General features: G+C 47.8%; 1 protein-coding gene across 4 annotated transcripts; it reads left to right on the top strand.

Moving 5' to 3' along the window:
• Positions 1 to 93: 93 nt before the first annotated feature.
• Positions 94 to 25,763, top strand: Szrd1 (SUZ RNA binding domain containing 1). Of its 4 annotated transcripts, none has more exons than XM_090335735.1 (4): positions 94 to 168; positions 21,579 to 21,628; positions 23,261 to 23,512; positions 25,201 to 25,763. In XM_090335735.1, the coding sequence occupies exons 1-4, from the start codon at positions 118 to 120 to the stop codon at positions 25,301 to 25,303; spliced, it is 456 nt and encodes a 151-aa protein (XP_090191861.1). In that variant the 5' UTR covers positions 94 to 117; the 3' UTR covers positions 25,304 to 25,763. The 4 variants fall into 4 exon arrangements, with proteins under 4 accessions (XP_090191861.1, XP_090191860.1, XP_090191862.1 ...); XM_090335734.1 differs by having other exon boundaries at positions 23,258 to 23,512; XM_090335736.1 differs by lacking the exon at positions 21,579 to 21,628 and having other exon boundaries at positions 95 to 168; positions 23,258 to 23,512.
• Positions 25,764 to 27,564: the final 1,801 nt, after the last annotated feature.

Here is a 27,564-nt window from a genome sequence, read left to right as displayed (position 1 = left end):
GCGGGGGGCGGGGTTCATTGAGGAAAGCCTTGCGTGGCCCCGCCCGCGACGGCGCGCTGCAGGGCGCAGGCGCAGGCGCAGGGAGCGGGTGGGGGAGGAGGGAGAGCGGCGAGTAAGATGGAAGATGAGGAGGTCGCTGAGAGCTGGGAGGAGGCGGCAGACAGCGGGGTAAGGAGGAGCCGCCGCCCCGGGGCAGGGCCGGGCGGGAGCTGGCGAGCGGGAAGCCTCCGGGGAGCGGGTCTGAGGATGGTTTTCCCAGAGGACGGGCTCCCCGACACCGGGGCTGTGGAGGAGGAGAGCCCCCCCGCCCCCGGTCCCGGAGCGCCGCGAAGGCCTCTTAAAGGGACAGCGTTCCATTTCTCTCTACCTTAGCCCGGGGCGCCTCCCTCCGCACCCCTCCCCACCACGGGGGCGCGCGTCACCCGGGGCGCCCACTCGTCACCCTCAGCCTCTTTCCAGGTCCCCACGCTCGAGGGACCTTCTTAAAACTCATGTGGCCAAGGAGGAGGAGGAGCGACTCACCATGCCATGGCGGGCGGGGAGGAAGGCTCTGCGGGGCCGGGGCGGCGTGCGGGGCTCCGGAGAGGACGGCGAGGAGTGGGCTGCGGGGGGGCGGGCGGGGCCGCTCCGCGCCTTGGCCGCCCCGGCGCGGCCTCCGCTCCTTCCGCCGCGGTGGAAGCCCCTGGCAGGCGGGGCTCCCCCCAAAGTCCCCGGGGACTCCCGCAGCCCCCGCGGTCCGCGGGGAGGAGAGGGTCTCGGGGGTGCCGGTCGGGGTGGAGGGGGACCTGGGCGGCGGAGGTTGATTTCGGAAGCCTTTTCTCGCCGTGGCGTCGCTCGTGCCTCCGGCGGCAGCACAAGGAAAACAGACGATCCCTCGGCCGTCCTGCTAGGCGCGCGGTGGGCGTGGGCTCGTCGAGTGACCCCCGTGGTGACCCCGTGCGCACCGCCTGGTGCCATTTTTGGTGCTTGGGTGTTGGTGTCCGTGCGGCGCTGGCTGGGTGACGTCCGCCCACATGGCGTCCCTCCGTGTGCCTGGGGGGCCGGGACCAGGTGGAAGAGGAGAGAGAGGTCTGGGTTCCCCTCGTGCCTCTGCGGCCAGCGTGCTCTGGGACAGGCGTGAAGCCACCCCACGCCGCATGGTGGACATCCATGGGAACGTGGAACCTGGGCCTCAAAGATTGTGTAAGTGCGTGTGGCCGCTGCTTCCATGTGTGGTGTTTTGCACGATTTTCTTTTCTTTTTTTTCTCATTTAGCAAAGTTGAGTGTCTCATTACTTGGTTTCCAGGATAAATAGTAGAGCTCTTCGTTGCCTGCTTAGCTTATGTGGATGTTGACTTGAGTCAGGAGAGCAAGTTACAGATTTTATAGGGAGCAGCAGGTGTCATTTGGGTGTTTATTCAATGAGCCATTATTTTGGAATATGTTTGAGTGTGTCCTAGGGAGGGGGGGGGTTGTGCCACAGAATGCAGTTACCGCCAGAGACGTTTATTTTCTGCTACTAATAGTGATTCATCCAGATACCCCTCATGTCAGCCCCTGCAAAAAAGTGGGGGGGGGGAGAAAAAGGGCTCATATTTGAATGTGACTCACATAAAAAAGTTTCTAGGGGAAAAAAAAAGTTTCTAGGGGGCTGGGAGTGTAGCCTAGTGGTAGAGTGCTCACCTCCCATGCATGAAGCTCTGGGTTCAATTCCTCCGTACCACATACTCAGAAAAAGCTGGAAGTGGCACTGTGGCTCAAGTGGCACTAGCCTTGAGCAAATTGTGTCCAAGAATGGCACCCAAACACTGAGTTCAAACCCCAGGACTGGCCAAAAAAAAAGATATGGGGCCCGGAGTTTGGCCTAGTGGTAGAGTGCTTGCCTAGCATGCACAAAGACCCGGGTTCAATTCCTCGGTACCACATACATTGAAAGAAGCTGGAAGTGGTGCTGAGGCTCAAGTGGTAGAGTGCTAAGCCTTGAGAAAGTCCAAGGATAGTGCTCAGGCCCTGAGCCCAAGCCCAGGACTGGCAAAAAAAAAAAAAAAAAGGTAATATTTCAGCTGTGTGCAGTGGCTCACACCTGTAATCCTAACTGCTCAGGAGGTTGAGATCTGAGGATCGTGGTTCAAAGCCAACCCTGGCACTAAAGACCTGGAGACTTTTTTTTTTTTTTTTTTGCCTGTCCTGGGCTTGAGTTCAGGGTCTGAGCACTGTCCTTGGACTTTCTCAAGGCTAGAGCTCTACCACTTGAGCCTCAGCACCTCTTCCAGCTTTTTTTTATATATGTGGTACCAAGGAATAGAAAGAACCCGGGTCTTCGTGCATGCTAGGCAAGCACTTTAACCACTAGGCCGAACTCCCTGCCCCAGACCTGGAGACTTTTATCTCCAATTAACTTGTAGAAAATGGCAAATGGGTCTGTGGCTTCAGGGAAGCCTTGAGCTGATGAGCTCAGGGATAGTGCCTCTGCCCAGAGTTCAAGCCCCATGACCCACCAAAAAAAAAAGTTTCTGGGACACCCATGTCTTTGGCTTCTTACTGTGTGTGTGTGTGTGTGTGTGTGTGTGTGTGTGTGTGTGCCAGTCAGTACTGAGGCTTGAACTCAGGTACTTGGGCTGCTGTCAGCTTTTTTTCTCTCCCCTCTCCCACCCCCATCAGTCATAGGCTTTAACTTGGGGACTGGATGCTGTCCCTGAGCTTCTTTTGCACAAAGCTAGCACTCTTATCACTGAAGCTACACTGCCTCTTCTGTTTTTTTCTGAGTATTTGGCACTGAGAAATTGAACCCAGGGCTTCATACATGCTAGGCAAGCACTCTACCAGTAAGCCACATTCCCAGCCTCCTAAACTTTTTTCATGGAAGGTTGTCAGTCTACCACTTTGAGCCACAGTGCCACTTGTTTTCTGATAGTTAACTGGAGATAAGACATTCAGATTTTTTTTGTGGGGCAGGGGGAGAGACAGTCCTGGGCTTGAGCTCAGGGCCTGAGCACTGTCCTTGGGCTTTCTCAAGGCTAGAGCTCTACCACTTGAGCCACACCACCACTTCTGGCTTTTACTATGTATGTGGTACCGAGGAATCAAACCTGGGTCTTCATGCATGCTAGGCTAGGCCAAACTCCCCGCCCAAGACCATCAGATTTTCCTGCCTGGGCTAGCTTCCAGCCTTGTTCCTCAGATCGCAGCCTCTTGAATAGCTAGAATTAATAGGTGTGAGCTACCAAGGCCCAGTTTTGAACCATGATCCTCAGATCTCAGCTTCCAGAATAGCTAAGATTACAGGTGTGAGTCACCAGTGCCTAGCTTTAATTCTGTTTTGTTTTTGTTTATGTTTTTTGTTTTGTTTTGTTTTTTTGCTGATTAATTGGAGATAAGATTCTCCAGGATTTGTCTGCCTTGGGCAGACTTCCAACAGAGGCCCTCAGATGTCAAGCTCCTGAGCAGTTAGGATTACAGGGATGGTCTAGCCCTCCTTATTAAAGAGCTGTTTGTTTTTGGTCTCAAAGAACTGGGAAGAAAGGGCTAGCGATGTAGCTAAGTGGTAAAGCACTTGCCCAATACATGCTATAAGGCCCTGGGTTCAGTCCTCAACAACCACAGCAATAACGACCTTTCTATTATAAAGTGGAAATAGGGGAAGTAGGACTCAGCAGTATTGGATATTTCCCCAGGTGGTTTTCTTTTTGCACTTTTTTGTGTTTTGGAATGTGGAAATAGCTTAGATATCAGTTAATCCATTCCCTCATTTTATTGCTGAATAAGGTGTAAGTAGCTTAAATCTTTCAGATGCTAGTGTAGTTTATTTCTCCTTTCTTCCTTTCTTTAAGGAAACTGTTTGAAACTACCAGGTAGAAGTGGAACCCATACCTTACCTCATTTATATGAATATTTTTGTCTCATATTTAAAAACATTTTTTGTCGGGGTAATATATAGAGGGGTTACAGTTACATTTGCAAGGTAGTAGGTGCATTACTTCTCACACATTGATACCCCTTCTCATGTTTTTATCCCCATTTCCCCCTCTGTCTCTTACTTTTTTGGTGGGCTGGGGTGGGAGGGGTCATGGGGCTTGAACTAGGCCTGGGCGTTGTCCCTGAACTCTTCAGCTCAAGGCTACCACCCTACCCTTTGAGCCAAGCCCCACTTCCTGTTTTCTAGAAGTTAACTGGAGTCTCAGGTCCTTTTGTGTATGGGCTGGCTTTGAACCTTTATCCTCAGATCTCAGCCTCCTGAGTAGCTAGGATTACAGGTGTGAGCCACCAGCACCCAGCTGTCTCTTAAATTTCTAAAAATGTGTGTGTGCGCGTGCGTGCGTGTGTGTGCGCGTGCGTGCGCGCATGGAGCTTGAACTCAGGACTGAGCTATGTCCCTGAGATTTTTTCCCTCCCTCCCTCCTCTTCCTTTCCCCTTCCCTCCCCTTCCCCTCCCTCCCTTCCTCCCTCCCTCCTCTTCCCCTTCCTCCCTCCCTCTCCTTCCCCTCCTCCCTTCCTCCCTCCCTCCCTTCTTTCTCTGTCTCTCTCTGTCTGTCTCTCTCTGTCTGTCTCTCTCTCTCTCTCTCTCTCTCTCTCTTTCTTTCTTTCTTTCTTTCTTTCTTTCTTTCTTTCTTTCTTTCTTTCTTTCTTTCTTTCTTTCTTTCTTTCTTTCGTGTCCCCATCTGACCTGTGGCTTCAACTTAGGGCCTGGACTATGTCCCTGAACTTTCTTGCTCAAAATTAGTGCTACACCACCTTGAGCCCCAGATTACATGCCTGTAATGGCATGAACTACAGGGGCCTAGCAGGCTCTTTTGTTGTTGTTGTAGCCTGGCAACTCATCACTTAAGCCACAGCTCCACTGCCACCTTTTTTTTTTTTTTTTTTTTTTTTTTTTGCTAGTCCTGGGAGCTGTCCCTGAGCTGCTTTTTGTTCAAGGCTAGCACTCTCCTAGTTGAGCTATAATGCCACTTCTGGCCTTTTCTGTGTTTGTGACACTGAGGAATTGAACCCAGGACTTCATGCATGCTAGGCATGCACTCTACCACTAAGCCACATTCCCATCCCTTATTGCTACTTTTTTTTTTTTTTGGTTGGTCATAGGGCTTGAATTGGCCTGTGTGCTGTCCCCAAGCTCTTCAGCTCAAGCCTACTGCCCTACCCTTGAGCCAAGCTCTACTTCCTGTTTTCTACAGGTTTATTGGACATTAGAGTCTCAGGTTCTTTAATGCTTGGGCTGGCTTTGAACTGTGATCCTTAGATCTCAGCCTCTAAGGACAGTGCCCTGAGTCAAGCCCCAGGACTAGTTAAAAAACAAAAGTGGGAGTGGTGTTGTGGCTCACGTTGTAGAGTGCAAGAGGCACAAGGGCATCTCCCAAGCCCTGAGTTCAAGCCCCATGACCACCAAACAAAACTGATCTCCTGAATTAAAAATTCATATTAGTTAAAATATGATGTAAAAATCAACATTAATAAATTCTTTAATAAAAAATTCATATTCGTGAGTTTTGTTTGGGGGTCTTCTTTTCTTTTCTTTTTTGCCAGTCCTGGGACTTGAATTCAGGGCCTGGGCACTGTCCTTGGGTTTTTGTTTTGTTTGTTTTTCTCAAGGCTAATGCAATACAGCTTGAGACACAGCACCACTTCTGGCTTTTTTCTGTGTATGTGATACTGAGTAACTGAACCCGGGGCTTCATGCATACTAGGCAAGCACTCTACCACTAGGCTACACTCATGGCTCCAAACTTGAGCTAACTTTTTTTTTGTTGTTTATGTTTATTTTATACCCATATGGGTCGGCCAGCTAGACATTGGCCATTAGTAATGTTGGAGGTGTATGTCAGTCTGTAGGAAGATGTTTGTCAACACTGAACACAGGAATCCACAGCACTGTAACACTTCCTGTAGATGTGGACTAAACTCTGGCTACTGTAGCTGGAATGAGAGGTCTCCTAGAGGAGATGATGCTTCATAAAGTTTGGAAGAGCAGGAACTAAGACCAGTAATCCTGGCTATTCTAGGCTGAGGCAGGAAGATCATTAGTTAAAGAAAGGCCAGTCTGGGTTACACAATGGGACTGTCTGAGAAAAAGAGAGGAGTAGGGGAGAGATTTGAAGAAACAGCTGAATTAGTCTGTGTTAAGTCTAGTAGTGCAAGTGGTAGAACATAAAGCCATGCTTGGATGAGGCTGTGAATGGAGAGTGGTGTTAGGAGAGCTAGAAGTATTTCCTTCTGGCTGGAGGCATGAAGGTTGGCAGAGCTGAGTGGAAAGAGATGAGGCAGGCCGGAGAGGGCCTGGTTGGGAAGGACCTCCTTGTACTTGATTTTGAGAGCTTAGAGATTTTTGTTGTTTCGCTATTACTGAAATAACAGCTTAAGAGCTTTGATTTCCCTCTCTTTGGAGATGAGGCCATAGTCCCTCAAGTATGACAGTTGCTTCCTGCTGGCCTCTTCCTGTGGGTGGCCATCATTGGAGGTATACAGTTGGCTGTGGACAATGAGCAAAAATCAGATGTGTTAGATTGCCACCTACCTGATTCTGTTCTGACTTCAAAGACCCGGGTACCCTGAGCCTAAGGTGTTTGTAGGAAGGCTGAATCCTAGAGACCACCATGTTTTTCATGGGAATTTTGCAAAGCAGTTGGCCACTGTAGGCACCACCATACTGATGTCTGTTCCTGGACTCTGGTTTCAAAGAATGGAGGATAATGAGTTTCCCAGCCTTGTTCTGTGGCTGCCTGAGGGGCTTGTTTCCAGCATGCTCTGGGCTTGTGAAACAGCTGCCATGGTTTCCCAACACCTGGGCTAAAAACTGGGTACCCAGGCAGTCACAGGACTTTTTGCTTTTACTTCTACTGCAGGAACAGTTTTGTGTTTCCAAAGCTGTTGGGGAAAAAAACTTTTTTTTTTTTTTTTTTTTTTTTTTTTGGTGCCAGTGCTGGGCTTGAGCTCAAGGCCTGAGCACTGCCCTTGGACTTTCTCAAGGCTCTACCACTTGAGCCTCAGCACCACTTCAAGCTTTTTTCTATGTATATGGGTACCGAGGAATCGAACCTGGATCTTCATGCATGTTAGGTAAGCACTCTACCACTAGGCCAAACGCCCAGCCCCAGCTGTTGGAAAATTTTACATGACAATGTCACTGTTGTCTACATCAGAGGACACAGGTTCCTAGGGCCAGTCCTCACTTCTGTGCTATGGGGTCACCAGCAATGATCAGTATTCTCTGGCTGTATCCACAATGTACAGCAACTTTTTTTTTGGCCAATCCTGGGTCTTGAACTCAGGGCCTGAGCACTGTCCTTGGCCTTTCCTCAAGGTTAGAACTCTTATCACTTGAGCCACAGTACCACTTCTGGCTTTTTTTTTTTTTTTTTTATGTATGCAGTACCAAGGAATTGAACCTTGGTCTTCGTGCATGCTAGGCAAACACTCTACCCCTAGGCCAAACTCCTGGCCTTACTGGTTCCTTTGAAGTAGTACTTCTGTTCTCACTTAGGATTGACTTATTTCTATAACTAGATAAGCTAGGTGTTTGTTTGTGTCCCAGAAACTTTATCTTAGTGCTGAAAAGTTTAATGATCAGTGTTGCTGCTGGTTATAGTACTAAAAACAGAAATGTAAGACATATGTTGTTTGAAATTTTGGTTATAAAGGGGAAGTAATGTTTGTTTGTTTTTGCCAGTCCTGGGATTGACCTCAGGGCCTGAACTTGGACTCTCAAAGCTAGAGCTCTACCACTTGAGTCTCAGCACCATTTCCAGCTTTTTTTCTATGTATGTGGTACCGAGGAATTGAACCCAGGTCTTCGTGCGTGCTAGGCAAGCACTGTACCACTAGGCCAAACTCCCAGCCCCTGGGCTTTTTTTTTTTTTTTTTTAAGACAATCTCCCTATATAATCCATACTGGCCTCAAACTCCTGCTGCCTCAGTCTCCCAGAATTACATTCCTATTTCACCAAGCAAGCCTGAAATAACTTTTAATATTTGACCTAATGGAAAAAGGTAGGGCAAGTTAATTTTTCTGGGGATTTTTAGTATAGTGCTTAGTGAGTACCACTGCTGCATTTCTTCATTGTTTGTCTCTTCATTTCTGAGCTTGCCCTGACCCTCCCCCAAACAAAAAGATCAAACAATATAAAAAGAAAAGAAAGCCGGGAGTGGTGGCTCACACCTGTAATCCTAGCTACTTAAGAGGCAAAAATCTGAGGATCAAGGTTCAAAGCCAGTCCAGGTACAAAAGGACCTGAGACTCTTATCCCCAATTAACCTCTAAAAAACGGAAAAGTGTGGTAGTAGCCTTGAACCAAGAGCTTAGAAGAGTGCCCATGCCCAGAGTTCAAGCCTCACCACCAACTTCCTCCCCCTCCCCCTGAAAAAAAAAATCAGTCCTCAGATCTTAGCCTCCTGAGTAGTTAGGACTACAGACATGAGCCACTGGCAGGCACCTGGTTATGGAGTTTATTTCAATAAATATTATTTTATGTGATCTGATACACACAGACATTGTGCCTTTGTGTTACTCCCCAAGAGTATTCTCCTTTGGTTTCACTGTGTGTGAATGCCTAGAGTCTTGTATAATTTATCATGTCCCTGTGTGTTTTGGATCTTAGCTGGGCATTTTTTAGTATTGAATTATTTAATTATTGAATATCTTTGCCTGAGTCCTTCTTTTTCTCTCTGAGGTCAGCCCCCTATCATGTCACCTACTGTGTTTTGCTCTGCCTGCTTAGCCACTTGCCTTGGAGATGCTGAGTTTGCCTTCTCTGCTGAGTAACTAATTCTAACTGGCCTTTGATGAGAGCACCCTTGGGTGTTAGAAGAAAATCAGAGTGGGAGGTGATGGGGACCCTCCCTATAAATTGGAGAAGAGCCCGGAGGCTTGCTGTCCTCATTAGAAGTATAGGCCCCCTCTGCCAGTCAGTGTTCTTCCTTTTCTCCATCTGTGGCCATACAAGTCAAATTCGGATTTAAATGCCAGGTCTGATTCTGGAACAAGTCACTTCCCATCCGCTCTACTTCCTTTGCCTCATTGTGAAGCTAAAGTGACAGTCTTTTTTCTACATAGTAGAGTTAAATACAGCATTCAGAAAAGCCATCTCCCAGTGGACATTGGGGCAGAGTGCCGTTTCTCAGCACTTCAGCCTCCATTCAGTTAAGTCTCAGAGGTCCTAACACTGGCTGAGCGGTCTCTTTTTTGATGTGCCTAAGGAATACTGTGCTATTTTTTCCAAGAGTTGTATTGCTTAGTGTGAGAAATCAAAAGGGAGAAGCAATGGCGGCGGCGGTGGGGGGAACCAGGGGACCTACAGAGAAAGTGGGAGCCCTACTAGACTTTGGCTTTCCATTTTATTTCATGGCAGGCTTCCCCCCCCCTCCTTTAAATTAAGGTAAAGAGCTGAGTGGATTCCCAGTTCCTTTCCACCTGCAAAGCCTTTGAAGAAGCACCTAAGGCCAAAACATATAATTGTTCTCAGGGTGGCAATCTACATGTTTGTTTCTGAGCATTGCCTGAGATCCATCTGTGTCTCCTTTCTGTTGAATGGCTGTTTCTTTTATGGCTCTTGGTAGGTTGAAAGTCTGGGCCCTAGAAGTAGGTTCTTCCTTAGGAAACCTGGTTTTATATGAACCTAGCATGGGTGGTGTGACCTGTCAGTCCTTTATTTTGCCCCCAGAACCTTTGTGTTTCCCTTTGAGGTTTGGGGTTGGTACTGTCACTCACTGGTTGTGTCTTTTTCTTTTTTTTTTTTTTTTTTAACCAATCCAGGGTCTTAGACTCAGGGTCTAAGCACTGTCCTTGGGCTTTCCTCAACGCTAGCACTCTACCACTTGAGCCACAGCACCACTGCTGGCTTTTTCTATGTATGTGGTATGTAGGAATTGAACCTGGGTCTTCATGCATGCTAGGCAAGCACTCTACCACTAGGCCACACTCCCAGCTGTCCCTGAGCTTTTGTGCTCAAGATTAGTGCTCTAGGGCCGGGAGTTTGGCCTAGTGGTTAAAGTGATTGCCTAGCATGCATGAAGACCCGGGTTCGATTCCTCGGTACCCCACATACATAGAAAAAAGCCAGAAGTGGTGCTGAGGCTCAAGTGGTAGAGCTCTAGCCTTGAGAAAGTCCAAGGACAGTGCTCAGGCCCTGAGCTCAAGCCCAGGACTGGCAAAAAAAAAAAAAAAATAGTGCTCTATCACTTTGGACCAGCTCTATTTCTTTTTTCTTTTCTTTCTCTCTTTCTTTTTTAGTTAATTGGAGATCAGAGTGTTACAGACTTTTCTTTCCTTCCTGCACTGACTGAACTTCTATTCTCAGATCTCAGCCTCCTGAGTAACTAGGATTACAGGTGTGAGTCACTGATGCCTGGCTCTATTTTTTTTTTTTTTTTGACCAGTTTTGGGGCCTGAACTCAGGGCCTGAACTCCATTCTTGGGCTTTCCTCAAAGCTAGTGCTCTACCACTTGAGCCACAAACACTACTTCCAGCTTTTCTGTTTATTTGGTACCAAGGAATTGAACCTGGGTCTTTGTGCATGTTAGGCTAGCACTCTACCACTAAGCCAAACTCCAGGCCCCCCCCCCCTTTTTTTTTCTTTTAATTGGTATTGGGATTCAAACTTAGAGTCTGGGTGCTGTCCCTTAGATTTTTTTTTTTTCCTCAAGGCTAATGCTCTACCACTTGAGTCACCGCTCTACTTCCAGTTTTTTTATGGTTATTGGAAATAAGAATCTCTTGAATTTTCCTGCCTAGGCTGGCTTCAAACCACGATCCTCAGATCTTAGCTTCCTGAGTATCTAGGATTACACTGGTACCTGGAGTGCTCCATCCTTCCCTCCCCCCCACCTTTCTCTTTCTCTCTCTCTACTGGTACTGGGACTTCCAAACTCAGGGTCTTGAGCTCTGGTATAGCTTTTGCACTCAAAGCTGGCATTCTACCATTTTAGCCTCACTTCCACTTCCTGAAGTTTGCTAGTTAATTAGAAATAGAATCTCTGCCCAGGGGCTGGGAATGTGGCTTAGTGCTAGAGTGCTTATGAATGAAGCCCTGGGTTTGATTCCTCGGTATCATATAAACAGAAAAGGCCAGAGTGGGTGGTGCTGTGGCTCAAGTGGTAGAATGTTAGCCTTGAGCAAAAGAAGCTCAGGGACAGCTCTCAGGCCCTGAGTTCAAGTCCCAGAACTGGCAAACAACAACAACAAAAACTACCACTTTGCCCAGACTAGCTTCCAGTTGTGATTCTCAAATCTTAGCCTCCTGAGTGCAGAAGCAAGCCACTGGCTCCCTGACTTGAATACATGAGAGACCAAAAGGAAAAAAAAAAGGCAAAGACTATTATATAAAAAAGTAGTCTGACAAGGCCCCTTAAGGCTAAGACTTAAGTGAGAGCCAGGCGCCAGTGATCCATGCCTGTAATCCTAGCTACTTTTGGAGCATGAGATCTGAGAATCCTAGTCAAAGCAAGTGAGACCTTTTATCATCCAATAAAATACCAAAAAGCTGGAAAGTGGAATTGTGACTCAAGTAAGTGCTAGCTTTGAGCACTAAAAAAAAGTCAGGGGGGGCGGGAGTTTAGCCTAGTGTAGAGTGCTTGCCTAGCATGCACAAAGATCCAGGTTCAATTCCTCAGTACCACATACATAGAAAAAAGCCAGAAATGGTGCTGTCGCTCAAGTGGCAGAGCTTTAGCCTTGAGAAAGCCCAAGGACAATGCCCAGGCCCTGAGTTCAGGCCCCAAGACTGGCATCACACCTGTTCCCCCCCCAAAAAAAAAAGTCATGAAGAAACAAAAAGCCTATGGAAATGAATCACCAGCAGAGGAGGGGGGAGGGAGAGAGAGAGCTCGTGCAATGCAATAGAACACAAAGACAGGACAGCAGGGAGCCAGATTTGGTATACATGGTGGCTTCAGCTTGCCGTGGAGCCACTTGAGCCTCAGCACCACTTCCAGCTTTTTTTCTATATATGTGGTACCAAGGAATTGAACCTGGGTCTTCATGCATGCTAGGCAAGCACTCTACCACTAGGCCAAACTCCTGGCCCCTACTCTGGCTGTTTTGTGCAGGGGAAGAGGAAGTATGGAAGCTGGAAACTGGAGAAAGCTATTCCTGCCAATGTCCATTCATGGGCTGCTGGTAATTCTGACTATGATGGTAGCAATAGGAACATTCATTGAGTGGGATTGGGAGGTGTTCTCAAAGTAGAACCTACAATAACTACTGAAGTGTATGGGGCCTAAGATATCCTAAGCCTTTGGTCTGAGTCACCAGAAGACCAGAATTGCAGGTAGGTGGAGAGGGAGTGATAGGAGGCTGGCTTAGGTGATTGTGAAACTGAGTTTGGTTTGGGGAGTGAATTGGGTGCCTTTTGAAATCCAAGTAGGAAAGCAAGTTGACAATATATGTCAATGTTTGTAAAGTTATGTGCATTTTGATGAGATTCCCCACAAAGCCAGTGTAGCCAGGGTGGTGACAGTATGGATAATCTCTTCCCTGCCTCCCTCCCAGGCTAGGGCCAAAAGACTATAATCCTATCTCAAGAAGAAAAATGAAGTGTTAATATAGGTCTAAACTCAGAAAGAGGCCCAGTTTGAGATCAGGAGTATAAGATTTGTTTATCCTTAGTGGGAAGACTCATCCACAGAGAGTCTACCATCGAAGTACACAGGATCCAGTGAGGTAGTAGATGGAAGGCCAAGAAAAGAAAATGGCCAAGCATCTGTGACTCACCCCTGTAATCCTTACTACTCAGGAGACTGAGAAATAAGGATAGAAATTCAAAGCTAGCCCAGGCAAGAAAGACCATGAGAGCTGAGCACAGTGCTCACACCTGTAATCCTAGCTACTCAGGAGGCTGAGATCTGAGGACTAAGGTTCAAAGTCTGCTTGGACACAAAAGGGCCTGAGACTCTTATCTCCAATTAACCTCTAGAAAAACAGGAAGTGAGACTTGGCTCAAAGGTAGGGCACTAGCCTTGAGCTGAAGAGCTCAGGAACGAGTTCAAGTCCCATGACTCACCAAGAAAGGAGGGAGGGAGGGAGAGAGGGAAGGAAGGAAGGAAGGAAGGAAGGAAGGAAGGAAGGAAGGAAGGAAGGAAGGAAGGAAGGAAGGAAAAGAAAACCGACCATGAAATTCATCTTCAGTTAATGATTAAAAAGCCAGAAGTAGAAATGTGGCTCAATTGGTAGATTGCTAACCTTGAGCAAAAAAAGCTCAAGGAAGGGGCGGGACCATAGCCAGCCTAGTGGTAGAGTGCTTGCCTAAGCCCTGGGTTCAATTCCTCAGTACCACAGACTCAGAAAAAGCTAAGTGGTGCTGTGACTCAAGTGACAGATCACTAGTCTTGAGCAAAAAATGCCCAAAGACAGTGTCCAGGCCCTGAGGTCAAGCCTCAGGACCACTAGCACATACACATAAACATACACATACACACAGGTACGCATGTGCGTGTGCGCGCTACCAGAAGAAGCTTTGAGCATGAGCAGGTACTGCTGAGAAACTGAAGAAAATGAGGATTTGAAATTTTCCACTGATTGGCAGCGTAGAACTCCTTGGTGGGTTTGACTAGGCCTGCGGAAGTCATGATGGGGCTTAGATAGCTGGACTAGAGGGAGGTAGGACACGTTTGGGGCAGGGCTTGAGCCAACATTGGACACTAGGTAACTGCCAGTTACTGTCATGCCATAACTTACTCCAAGATTAGACCCTGTGCCATGCTGTCTAGCAGAAGATACTTTCAAATGCTACTTTTTTTTTTTTTTTTTTGCCAGTCCTGGACTTGAGCTCAGGGCCTGAGCACTGTCTTTGGACTTACTCAAAGCTAGAGCTCTACCACTTGAGCCTCAGCACCACTTCCAACCCGGTTCTTCATGCATGCTAGGCAAGCACTCTACCACTAGGTCAAACTCCTGGCCCCTAGCTGCTACATTTTAGAAGCACAAAGAAATTGGGCACATTTCACTAAACATGGTGAGATTCTTATCTCCAATTAACTACTAGAAAACTGGAAGTGGCACTGTGGCTCAAGGGGTAGGGTAGTAGCCTTGAGCTGAAGAGTCAGGGACAGCGTCCAGGCCCAGAATCCAAGCCCCACAACTGACCAAAAAAAAAAGAGAGAGAGAGAGAGAGAGAGAAGAAGCAGGTGGCTCACACCTGAAATCCTAGCTACTCAGGAGGCTGAGATCTAAGTATCAGCGTTCAAAGCCAGCCTGGGCACAAAAGGACCTGAGACTCTTTATCTCCAATTAACCTCTATAAAATGGGAAGTTGGGCTTTGCTCAAGGGCAGGGCAGGCTGTAGCCTTGAGCTGAAGAGCTCCAGACAATGCCCAGGTCCTGGGGTAAGGCAGTATCCTTGAGCTGAAGGGCTCAGGGACAGTGCCCAGGCCCAGAGTTCAAGCCCCATGACCCACCAAAAAAAATAAAAAGAAGTAGTGCTTCGGCTCAAGTGTTAGAGTGCTAGCCCTGAGAAAGCTCAAGGACAATGCCCAGGCCCTGGGCAAGGACTGGCAAGAAAAAATATATGTGTGTGTAGAAAGAGATACATTATACACTTTAGTGTATACACATATACTGACAGTTTAATGCATCTCAGGTTGGATGGACCATATGTGAGCCGTGTTCATGGCCATATGGTATGGCTACTATCTTGGGTAGCACTGCTGGAGCTGGTGTAACGATTACCCCACCTCAGCTGCTCCCTGTACCTGCCAGCTCAGAAATCCTGAGGGCTGAATGTGCTTAAGAAAAGCTGGGGCAGCTTGCCCTGACAGGCAACTACAAATGGCTCTGCGCACTTCTCTGCATTACTTAAGGTTCTTTGTCTGCTGATCCTGAGAGTCACAGTGTTCTGCAGATAAAAGAATCTCAGGTGGTTTTCTAGGTCTGAATTAAAAGAGCCAGAATTAAAACTTTCCAGTCTAGGTGATAGCTTTGTTTCCTCCTACTACTTCCTTGGCTGTTACTCTACAGTTTGATAAGCAGGCCTCCAGTCCTGCTTATTGCTTATTATTTTGGAGATGAAATCCAGCAAGCTTTTATGCTCAGACTGACCTGGAATTGCCATCCTCCAGATATTAGCTTCTCAGCAGCTAGAATTACAGATGTTAGATGTTAGCTCCTTGCTTGCCTTTTTTTTTTCCAATCAATCCTTGGCCACAGTTGAGATAATTTCTAAATCTGGAGTGATAGGACTTTGGGTGCTTTCCTCTCTGGACAGTCCTGCTAGGCAGGCTGTCACTACTACTTGATAACAAAAATCAGCGTAGGAGCTGGGTGCTGATGGCTCACACCTATAATCCTCGCCACTCAGGGAGCTGAGATCTGAGGATCAGGGTTCAAAACCAGCCCAGGCACGAAAGTCTGTGAGACTCTTATCTCCAATTAACCATCAGAAAACTGGAAGTGGCGCTGTGGTAGAGCGCTAGCCTGGAGTGGAAGAGCTCAGGGACAGTGCCCAGGTCCAGAGTTCAAGCCAGGCATGGTGGCTCACTCCTGTAATCCTAGTTATTCAGGAGGCTGAGATCTGACGATCGTGATTTAAAGCCAGCCTAGGCACTAAAGGGCACTAAAGAACATGAAACCTGGCTGGGAGTTTAGCCTAGTGGAAGAGTGCTTGCCTAGCATGCATGAAGGCCCGGGTTTGATTCCTCAGCACCACATACATAGAAAAAACCTGGAAGTGGTAATGTGGCTCAAGTGGTAGAGAAAAGTCCAAAGACAGTACTCAGGCCCTGAGTTCAAGCCCCACCACAGGCCAAAAAAAAAAAAAAAATGAGACTCTTATCTCTAACCACTAGAAAGCTGGACGTGGCACTGTGGCTCAAGGTGTAGGGTGGTAGCCTTGAACTGAAGAGCTCAGGAACAATGCCCAGGCCAAGAGGTAGGGCAATAGCCTTGAGCTGAAGGGCTTAGGGACGATGGTCAGGCCCAGAGTTCAAGCCCCATGACCGCCAAAAAACCTCCCCCACCCCCCAAAAATAATAATGCCCGGGGACAGTGCCCATGCCAAATTCAAGCCTTACTACCAAAGGGGGGGGCAAAAGTGAAGGTGTGGCCTAAGTGGTAGACCACCAGCATTGAGTGAAAAATCCAAGTGAGAGCATGAGGCCCTGAGTTCAAGTCCCAGTACCAGTATGAAATAAATACAATAAACCCCTTGGGTCCACTTGATACCTCCTATTCAAGGTAGCGTGAACCCTGTGGATCATACTGACTCACAGGGAACCCAAGACAAACTGTCATTCCTTGAGCATGAGGGAAAAACCACAAATAAGCAAATTATTCCAGGAAAGTTACTTATAAGGTCTTTCATGCCGTAATTCCTACGTGGACACTGATGGCTCTTTCCTCAAATCATAGCTCTCAATCAGGTCTCAAACTGAGATCTGAATGTCACTGTTTGAAGCCAGCCCGGGCAGAAAAGTCCCCACAAGAATCCAGTTAACTGCTCAAAACCAGAAGTAGAGCTGTGGCGCAAAGTAGTAGATCACTAGCCTTGAACAAAATAGCTTAGGAACAGCACTCTGAGTTCAAGCCGTACAACTGACAAAAAAAAAAAAAAAGGTACTTCTTAATCTAGGCCAGAAACTAGACTCATTCACTTTCTAAACCTTCCTTTAATACAAGACTCTTTCACTTAGGAGTTGCTGAGTTGTGTTGGTTGCACTGGTAACCAGGGGAGTCTAGTTGAGAGAGAGATTTTGTGATGAAGCCGGACATGTGATATCTTAGGCCAGGTCTTGTGGCAACTGGCAGGAATGAGGAATATGTCCCTGGGGGAGTAGGCAGCACGAGATCAGACACCAGCAAGGCAGAGTAATGGAGTATTTTGTTTTGTTCTGTCTCTTGTGAGCTTGGCTACAGTGAATGTCTCCCCAGTGCCATCACCTCACCCCAAGTTGAGCTGATATGTCTGTTTCCTGTATGTCTGAGGAAGTGCAGTTCCAGTGATGCTATACTGACCACACTGTACAACTGCCCAGAATAGCCCATGTTTCTCTTCTCACTTCCTCACTTTTCTGGTTTTCTTTCATCCACCTTTTAACAGGTATAGGAGAAACCTGCCTCTCTTTTGTTCCCTGTTTCACAGATTAGGCCATTTGAGGGGCCCATCCCCCACTCTCCTCTGGAGGGATGCTATCTCATCCTACTCCTATGCTCCTGTCCTCTTTCCTATAGAGGCTCACACAAACATGTTCATTGCAAGGTTAAGGGCATCAGCAGCCAGGAAAGCTGTGCTTTGCCCTCAGGTGAGTTGAACCTGTAGATGTTGACATCTGTCTTTATTCACCTTATGATTATGGACTTTCCTTTACCTCCCCTATATGATGGGCCTGGCTAGAACACCCACCTCTTCCATGTTTCTCCATACATCCTGGCTGCTTGCTTTCCTTGGGCTTTTCTTACCAAGATATGTTTTAATGCAGTGGCACGGCCTGATGGGGCAGACAGGCAACAACAGATTTCGTTTTAGGATTCCAATAAGAGAAAGGAAGTCACCCCACTGAGATCCTGCTTGGTGCTGTTTGGCAGGAGAAACTCGGCTTGAGCACTGTCCTTGGGCTTTCCTCAAGGCTAGTGCTCTACCACTTGAGCCACAGCACTACTTCCAGCTTTTTCTATGTATGTGGTACCAAGGAATCAGAACCTGGGTCTTCGTATATGCTAGGCAAGCATTGTACCACTAGGCCAAACTCCTGGCCCCACACCTAACTTCTTTTAACCCCCTGTTGGTGGGTGTTTAATGTCTTTACTTGCCTCTTGCCACTCAGTAGTATCCTAATGTAGCTTATGTTCCTCCTCTCCCCTCCCCTCCCCTCTTCGTTTCTTTTCTTTTCTTTTGCCAGTCCTGGGGTTTAAACTCAGGGTCTGAGCACTGTCCTTAGGCTCTCCTCAAGGCTAGAGTTCTACCACTTGAGCCACAAACCACTTCCGTCTTTTCTATGTGTGTGGTACCAAGAATTGAAACTGAGACTTCATGCATGCCTGGCAAGCACTCTACCACTAGGCCAAATCCTGGCCTATCTTATGTTTTTTGCATCATTGTGGAGCTCAACCATGCAAGAGCCTTGACTAAACATGGACAGTATTGTTAAAAAGTAACTTGATTCCATTGCCCATGCTGTCTCTGGTAGAGACACTGTTTCTTCTTGTAAAGTTCTCTGTAGGAAAGCTGTAACTTGATCCAGCTTTCCAGAGCACAAGTCTAGTAACAGATGGATTGCAAGGCCTTTTCTAAGCAAAGTGTGGACTGACTCATGATACCTGGACAGATTCCAGGGGCTAAGTGCAGAGCCCTGTCCAGTGGCTGGCAGAGCATTCCCACGTCTGCTTGGATTCCTCTGAGCAGTGTCTGGCTGGCCATCTGGATATGACTGGGATCTGATCCACTTTCTGCCAAAGGTGATTGTGTTAATATCCCAGTTTGTGATCTGATGGAAGAATCCCTCTCCATCTCCGATAAAGCTGTCCTACCTGATGCCATGGGTTGGATGGGAGTTTTAGTTATCAAATACCAGAGAGCCATGTAGAATAAGGGGGGGATGATGAAGAGGAACAGTTATCCAATAGTTTTACCAGTGGCTTATCTTGGTGTTGAACATTATTTTAAAGTCTGATGATAATACATACCAAGTGTGCTGATCATATTGTGGTTTGGGGGCAAACACATTTACTTAGACATGCCTACAATGTCATTGAAGGGCTCTTAGAACCCAGGTCCATGTGCTAGATAGGTCTGTATCTTCCCTACAGCCTGCAGAAGAAAAAAATGCTCAGGCCCAGCTCATGTTTGAGCCCCATTTGCCCTCAGTGAAAGGAAATGAAACTTAAAAATTCAGAGCTTTCCCATAAACATCTTGAATTCAGGGTCTCCTAAAATAGCCAATGTGGCCCTGTCAGCCAAGACTTGGCAGAAGCTTATCTCACTTTTAGGCAGAGCCGGTGCTCTGTGAAACCCATATCCCCCCTCCTCCATGTGTCTCTGAGTGTGGAGTGTGGCTACTTGCCTGGCCTATACAGGCATTTGGTTTCAATCCTGTTTGAATATATTTACATCCCGCAGGTGTAAAACCTTGTGTTTATGAAGGGTAAACTTAAGTGGGCAAAGTGATACAGTATGAAACCTTAGTAAAACAATAAATTATTTGTGAAAAACCCTTGCCCTGGGCCAGGAGTGTAGCCTAGTGGTAGAGTGCTCGCCTAGCATGCACAAAGCCCTGGGTTGGACTCCTCGGAACCACATACACAGAAAAAGTCAGAAGTGGCGCTGTGGCTCAAGTGTCAGAGTACTAGCCTTGAGCAAAATATGTCCAATGATAGTGGCTAAGTGCCAGGACTGGCAAAAAAAAAAAAACAAAAAAAAAAAAACAACCTTGCCCTAGTGAAGAGGCTGAGATCTGAGGTTATCACAGTTCAAAGCCAGACCATGAAACTCTATCTCCAGTTGACCAACAAAAAGCCACAAGTAGAGGTGTGGCTCAAGTGGTAGAGCACCAGCCTTGAGCAAAAAAAAGCTAAAGGAAGAGACCTGGAGTTCAAGCTTCAGTACTGGCGCCAAAGGGGGAGGTACAATAGGCTTTATTAAACTAACATCAGATATTATATTCACTCAGGAAATAGCACTAATTGTTATAGAACTATACAGTTTGGACAGAAATTATGCAGCAGACATAGATTCTGTAAGTCTGTGTTAGTTTGCAGAAAAATCTGGGCTAGTCTCTTCTTAAGGGTGTAGTTTTTCTACTCAGCTATTGAGTTTCATTGAGCATAACTTTGTTCCAAGATGGAATGAAAGTTTTCCTACCTTTCTGGCCCTTTCAGAGTTTGTGGCTTCCTTAAAATACAATGTTGTTCTTGCCCAAATGAATCTTAAACACATACCTGGGCACCAATTACAGTCAGTGAGTGTCAGCATTAGACTGAATTTAATCTACCTTCCTGTTTAACTTTGTGTTGTTTTTAAGACACACAAATAAGGACATGAAAAGTGACAAACATTTTAGGAAAAGGACCAAAAATCCCACTTCACGATGATAAACTGTTCTGTTTGCTAGACATATTACATTATCAGTAGTTCAAATGAATCAGTGAACACTTAGATTTGAATAGAGCTGGCCAGTTTGAACTGGTCCATCATCTATAAAGTACAACCACTTTCTGGGCCACACCCTGGTTTGGGAGCTGAGCCTTCTTCCTCTAGCTGTGCTTAGAATGCTCTATGGAGACAAACACCTTTAAAAATCTGTACTGTGTCAGTCGAAACTTCAGCCTTGACACTACGGACTTCATTGTGGGGGCTGACCTATGCCTTATGGGATGTTTAGCAGCTCTTCTGCCTCCCCAGTAGCATCTTCCCCTAATAGTGATAACCAAAAATCTTCAGACCTTGACAGCTGACCTGATGGAGGCAACAGTTTTATGCCTCGTTTCTCCCTCCAATAGCTAAGTGGTCTGAGATGTTTTCTTTTCTTTTTTCCTTTGGTGGTACTGGGATTTGTAAGCATTAGGCACAAAGGACCTAATGCTTAGTGCTCTACCACTAGAGTCAGGTCTTCTGTCCTTGAACTTGTGATTTTCCTGCCTCAGGTTCTTATTCTACCACATCCGGTTGAGGGTGACCACAAAGTTGCCGGGGAGGGGGGTAGGGGGCATATGTGTTTATGTGTGCATGCATTCTAACACCCAGTATAGAAAGGTATCCAGAGTTCCTGGTGCTGGAATCAGTTAGATCCTGTCCATGGCTGGAGTTAGTCTCAACCTTTCTTTGCCCTGCTGTGGTGAGAGTTCAGGCCATAATGTGTTGAATATTTCTCAGCAAGTCTCCGTTTTGCTTTTGTCTCAAATGGTGGCTTTGTGTTAAGACCTGCCAAGCTCTTGTTCCCAGAGAAATTCCCTTGTCCTCTCTTCTTCAGTTCCCTGGGAACTTCAGTTCCATAAATATCACACTTCTGTTTTACTCTAAGCCTTTTGCTAGGTGAGGGTCATCTGAGAAATAGATTGTGAAGTTGTTGATACACTAGCCCTGATGGGATGCACTGGGAGTTTCCCTTTGAGGGGCGGTTGATGGCTTGTGCCTCAGAAGCAGAGAAGACCTCATAGGGAGGAAGCATTTGACTTGAACAGGTCAGGTGGGAATTTAGGGGGGCAAAGCCACAGCAGGCAGAACCCAACATACTGGGTTCTGGGGCCTGGTAGATAGCTAGTACTGTATTGTCAAAGAGAAGCAGAAGAAAGGAGTAAGTACGGGTGGCATGCTTATAGCTGAGACATGGCCCTTTGAGCAGGTAAAGGGGTTTAAGTGTGGAAGTGATGTAGTCTCATTTATATTGAGAGAAGTATTTGGAGTGTCTTTGTAAAGGACAGGCCAAGACACAGGCTAGAGACTGTACACAGAAAGAATCCACCTGAGCAGTGAGATCTAGAGCTCTTGGCTGTGGCCATGGGGCTAAAGGGAGATGGACCGCAGAGGGAAGGTCCACGAACCCCTGTCTAGTCCTATCCATCACCCCAAAGGACACAGTCATGTCCTTGGCTGAAGAGAGCATACTCCCCTTAGCTTTAAAAATACGTAAAGTTTTTATTTGAGAGAGATTTTTTTTCCACTTTTTATATACATTTTTTTCCTCTAGGAAATAGACAGACGGTTGGAAAAAAAACTGAAGATCACACAAAAGGAGAGGTAAGGCTGCTGTCTGGTATGAGGGCTTGAGCTCTCTGCTGCTGGAAAGCTGGCCAGTCGGTGCTCTCCAGCTGGTGCTCTCCAGGGTTAGCAGGTCAGAGTCTGGGGCAGCCAGCCTGCCTTTCCCTCCAGCTGGAGACCAGGACATGGTGACTTGAGGCTTTGGGATAAGATGGGGGTGTTGTGACTGCCTCACCTTGTGGGCCCCCTGTATGAGCCCACCTGATGGCAGGTGGGAGGTGACAAAGTTGCACTAGTGGTTTTGGTTGTGCCCAGTTGCTGAGATGGGGCAGTTGTTCCCCGTTTGGACGTCAGTCTCTTCCTCCGTGACAGAGAGACTTTGGACAACTAATATACTTGGGCCTCGCTGATTTGGAGGTTTAGAATATAGAGGTGTTCTAGAAGAAAAGATTGTAATAAGTTCTGAGAAGACTTTAAGGGATAGCTTTGTTTCCCACCAGTGCACCTGAGGAAGTGGGTTTTTGAGTAGGTCAAGGTTGTCTTTGGGCTTAGGTTCCTGTCATTTTCCTCGGGGACAAGAGGCAGGATGGAAAATAGAACTTTGGATTTGCTTAACCAGGCTGCACAGTCAGTCCCTGGGGACTCTTGGGTGCTACTTCCCATTGGCCTCCTGTTTCCCTGCCCTCGAGGTCAGATTGCTGGTTTCTTGTCTGTTCTTCTCAGGAACTTCATTCTCTTGGTCACAGGCCCCTTTCCATTTGGTTTCAGTCCTGCTACTACTTCCAGTTCATCCTAGAAACAGTTTGCTTCTTCCATCACCTCTGCTCCATCACCTGGGCTCTGGAAAAGGCCCCCACTGGCCTTCTTGTTTCTAAAGAGAAGCTGTTTGGCTGTTCTGGGAGGGTCCTGGTGGCTGGTGTGGGTGGTCATTTCTGCCTCAGTCCCTTTCTCTTCCTGTGGCTTTTGTTCTGTTCTCTCACTGTGTTGATTTCCCTCTTTGTGTTTATGAGTTATGCTTCTCCTACTCCTAACGCGTGGCCTTGGTAAGTCCACCTATCAGCCTTTTTTTTTTTTTTTTTTTTTTTTTGAGGCAAAAGAAAAGCATTGCTTCTAGGGTCAGCTTTCACTACCCAGCCCCGCCGCTGTCCAGCAGACCCCAGAGCCCTGGTAAAAGAGGCTTCTCTTCCAGGAGCCCTTAGGAAGTGGTGACTGCATTGTCTGCTGTGGCTTGTCTCTGGGAGACATAGGGCATGTGCCAGAAGTCACAGGCAGTTTGGTAAAAGCCTGTCTTGGTGCCAGAGATGATGTAATAGATTCCTGTGTAGTGTTTGGCTTGAGTACATGTGGAGGAAGGCCTGGCTGAGGCCTCACCTCTCACACTCTGGTCTGTGTAGGGAAGATACTAGAGCTGGACATGGAATTATTGTCTGTTATGCCCATGGGGAGGAAATCCTAGGACATGGTGGTGAGCTGACCCTGCCAGGGATTAGGTCTGTGGGGAAGCTACTATGCATTGCAGAGCTGATGGCGAGGCTTCTTTATGGAGGGACATTTATGAGGAGTGGTTATTTGGGTGTCTGGTCAGCAGCCCAATGAGGGAGGGAGAGAACAGAGAGGGTGGTATGGGATATGGAGGTGGGATTTGTGAAGCTGTTTGCTCTTTGTTAGCAGGAAATCCAAGTCTCCTCCCAAAGTGCCCATTGTGATTCAAGACGATAGCCTTCCTACGGGGCCCCCTCCACAGATCCGCATCCTCAAGAGGCCCACCAGCAACGGCGTGGTCAGCAGCCCCAACTCCACCAGCAGGCCTGCCCTTCCAGTCAAATCCTTAGCACAGAGGGAGGCTGAGTACGCCGAGGCCCGGAAGCGGATCCTGGGCAGCGCCAGCCCTGAGGAGGAGCAAGAGAAACCTATCCTCGACAGGTAAGTGCAGCAGGCCCTCAGAAGGAGAAGCACCTGCCAGATTTTTGGCCTGCTGGAGCTTGCTCCACTTGCTCCATGTGTACAATGGTGGCTGGGATTTGGTTTGCTGGCCGGCTGCCTACTAAGTCTCCAGGCAGAGGCAGTGCTACATGGAGGGCTTTGAATCATGTCTGCCACTTCTTAAAAGGACTGCCTGATACTAGTGGTATCCTGCCTGATACTAGTGTCTGGGTAAGTGCCGCTGCTTTATCTGCTGTTCCTAGGATGGGTTTTTGTTTTGGTTTTTTTTTTTTTTTGTGGGTCATGGGACTTGAAATCCGGGCCCGGGTACTGTCCCTGAGCGCTTCAGCTCAAGGCTACCATTCTACTCCTGGAGCCACAGCCCACACTTCCTGTTTTCTAGTGATTGATTGGAAATAAGAGTTTCAAGGTCTTTTCTGCCCAAGGCTGGCTTTGAATCTTGATCCTCAGATGTCAGCCTCCTGAGTAGCTAGGATTACAGGTGTGAGCCACCAGGCCTGGTCTTTTTTTTCTTTTTTTGAACTCAGAGCCTGGGCACTGTCCTTAGATACTTTTTTTACTCAAGGCTAGTGCTCTGCCACTTGAGCCATAGCACCACTTCTGGCTTTGTGTACATGGTATTGAGGAATCAAACCCAGGGCTTTTGTTCATGCTAGGCAAGCACTCTACCACTGGGCTATGCTCCCAGCCCAGTCTTTTTTTTTTTTTTTTTTTTTTTGGCGCCAATCCTGGTGCTTGAGCTCAGGGCCTGGGCACTGTCCTTGGACACTTTTTGCTAATGGCTAGTGCTCTGCCACTTGAGCCACAGCGTCACTTTTCTGTGTATGTGGTGCCGGGAAATCAAACCCAGGGCTTTGTGCATGCTAGGTGAGCACTCTAAAACTAGGCCACACTCCCAGCCTATGGTTTGGCCTTCTAGGGCTTGAATTATCCATGTGCTTTCTGTGCCTTCCTTGTTTTTTTGTTTTGTTTTGTTTGCCGGTCCTGGGACTTGAACTCTGGGCCTGGGCGCTGGTCCTGAGCTCTTTAGCTCAAGGCTACCTCCCTACTCCTTGAGCCATAGCGCCACTTCTGGTGTTCTGGTGGTTAATTGGAAATAAGAGTCTCACGGACATTAGTGCCCCATTTTAGCACCCGGGCTGGCTTTGGCTTTGAATCATGATCCTCAGATCTCAGCCTCTTGAGTAGCTAGGATTACAGGTGTGAGCCATTGTGCCCTGCCCTTCTTTGTTTTAAATTCATTGTTTTCTTCTCAGAGCAGAAAGAGACTGCCTTTTTCCTTTAGTCTTCTCTAGGAATAGGGTTCAGTCAGTAGCCAAATGGTTTGGAAAGAACCAGGAAACAGAATGGAGGGTTATGGGTCTTCTGAGCTTGGGCCCCCCCGAGCTTGGGGCTGGGGGCCCTGAACAAGATGGGCCCTGAGCAAACTGCCTATAAATTGAGTAATGGCAAGCCAAATGGGGGAAGGATACTGTAGCTGCTAGAGGCCAATGTGGGCAACATGAGCTACCAACCACCTGCTAATTTGGAGATGCCTGGAGTCTGCTTACCACAGAAGCAAGCTAGCTGGCAGCCACTGTGGTTTCTTACAAGCATGGTGGATTTTTTTGATTTGGGGGGTCTCTCTTCTGTCTTTCTATAGACTATCCCTCTGTTCCTTTCTTTAGGCCAACCAGGATCTCCCAACCCGAAGACAGCAGGCAACCCAGTAATGTGATCAGACAGCCTTTGGGTCCTGATGGGTCACAAGGCTTTAAGCAGCGAAGATAAATGCAGGCGAGAAAGGATGCCGCCATTGCCACCATCACCGCCTCCTGGGTCTTCTGCCATGAGTCGCACTGTCATGGCAGACAGCTGGACTTGAGCAGAGGGAACGACCTAACTTACTTGCACTGTGATCCCCCTTGCTCCGCCCACTGTGACCTTGAACCCCATGCACTGTGACTTCCTTCTCCCTCCCTTCCCACTGTGATTGGCATGTCGACAAGGGCTGTCCTAAGTCAATGGAAGGGGAAAGGGTGGAAGCTAGGGGAGGGTTGGGGGACCCACCAAGGACTCAGAGTAGAGAGTCAGACAGTGCCACGTGGCCACTTGGGGCAAAGCCAGTGCCAGCAATAACAGTTTATCATGCTCATTAATTTGGGATCTCAAAACACAAATGAGAACTCCTGCCCACCCACCCCCAAGTGCGTGTCTTCATCGCTTTAAAAAGTAAGTTCCATTTGAAAATATCCTTTCCTTTTTATTTTTCTTCCTATTTTTGTTTGTTTTTACAAATACCTGATTTGCAGGAAAAAGTGCATGGGAGGGGTTTTAGCAGTTTAATGAATTTTTAATTGAGAAGGGTAGTTTGATAGTCTACTTTAAAAATGTTTCTGGAAAATTTACTAGAAACATTAACCCAATAGGATTTTGGTGAGCTTAGCTTCTATACTCCTACTGCCGCCCAGAAAAGAGGTGGGGCTAAGTAGCCCCAGGATAGATGAGCACCCCATGCCTATATTCCCTCCTCCAGCTAAGCCCTGGGCAGCTTGGTCCTGCCTGGGAAGAGACTAGCTCTCCAGGCTCCAAGAGCCTGGAAAAGGTGCAGCCCCCTTTCTGCCTAGTATTTTGGGAGATGAGGAAAGTGATCGACTTACCCTCCCCCAGTCCCCTCAGGGTGGCTCCCTATCAGCCAGACCTGCTACTTGTAGAGAGGGCTCTGGGAAGTGAGCAGCACTCCTGGGCTGAGAAGGAAGAGGTGTGAAGTTGTTCAGTGTTTGCCATCAGCGTAAGACCAGGAGAAAGTCTGGCTCCAAGACTCCAGGCCTTCAGCCTAGTGTGACAGAAGATAGAGCTGTCCAGCAACGCTGGAACTTGTGGGGTTTTGTGATACTCCATCTGTTGATGGCACCAAGTTGGTAACTAAACCTGATAGTGTCCTGTGTGAAATCAGTACCATGAGAGAGGACCAGGCTGAGGAAAGTTGCATTGCAAAGATGGATAGCCAACTGGTTCTGCAGAAGAGGCCTAGACTGCCCTCATCCCTTTTTCCAGAGCTTGGGCCTGGAATGAAGGCAGTGTCTGTCTCCTGTCTCTGGAACCTGTTTGTTTGGCTCTTTGTGCAGAGGCAGCTGTCCAGGGACAGTTCTGTGTGGACGTCCTGGATCTTCATAGGTCCGCTGGTCTCCCAATGCAATATGCCATCCAGACAGCCCCTCCGCTCCACCCGCAAAAGGGATTTGGAGTGGCTGGGGTGGTTTTGGATTAGGGCAGATGAAATGGCCAGGTTTTGCAGATTCAGTCTGCCTTGGGTTCACCTGGGTACCAGCCTAGCTCTGTGGCAGTGGTAGACAGGGTCCTGTTCTGTCCCTTGACATCTTTCCCTTAGGAGGAATTGAGTCCCAGCACAGCCTAGAACTGTCTGTGTGTGCACCAGAAGGAGCCTCCATCTGTAAGAGGAGCCATCACCCACAGGAGTGGCTGCTAGCTCAGAGTCCACTGCCCTATCAAGTGTTCGCCCCTCCCTGCAGTAAGAGTAGTTTCTGACGGAGGTGAGACTGTCCACTGAGGTGGAGATGTGTGCAGAAGTGGCCCAGGTGGGATGGCTCAGCTTGTGGGGCTACTGGTGCCTGCAGACACCCCTGGTGGGAGCCAAGGGCACGTAGGCTGGCTGGTGGTTGTCTGCAGGGATGGCGCCTCCCTCCCTCAGCCAAAGATAGGGCTTTGCCCGCAATGTGCCTGTCCCCACCAACCAGCTGCCATGCCTTTGGCTTCCTAGACAGAGAGGTGGCAGGCAAAATGAGAGAAAGGGAAAACAGGAAACAGTTGTGTTGGGGGAGGTGGAGAGGAAATGGAGAATGGTTGTGTTCTCTGTGTGTGTGTATGTGTGTGTGGAGGGTTTTTTTTGGGGGGGGGTAGTTGTCTGTAATTTTCCTTTTTTTTTTTTTTTTTTTTAAGCAAGTTGCAGGCTTTGGCTTGGAAATCCCCAGGGGGTAAGGGGCAGGAACCTGAGGCTGCTGCCCCTTGATCTGCCTTCATGGTACTGTCCC

The sequence above is a fragment of the Megascapheus bottae genome, chromosome 6 (assembly GCF_031878675.1).
Source record: "Megascapheus bottae isolate mThoBot1 chromosome 6, mThoBot2.hap1, whole genome shotgun sequence".
Classification (NCBI taxonomy): Eukaryota; Metazoa; Chordata; class Mammalia; order Rodentia; family Geomyidae; genus Megascapheus; species Megascapheus bottae.
Note: the sequence above shows the minus strand (reverse complement) of the source record. Positions and strands in the feature narration are given on the sequence as shown.

Coding starts and splice junctions, on each gene's coding strand:
- Szrd1 (XM_090335734.1), top strand. CDS start 118: ATGGAAGATGAGGAGGTCGCTGAGAGCTGGGAGGAGGCGGCAGACAGC. Junction 169..21,578: donor AGGAGGCGGCAGACAGCGGG/GTAAGGAGGAGC, acceptor TTTTTCCTCTAG/GAAATAGACAGACGGTTGGA. Junction 23,513..25,200: donor GAGAAACCTATCCTCGACAG/GTAAGTGCAGCA, acceptor TCCTTTCTTTAG/GCCAACCAGGATCTCCCAAC.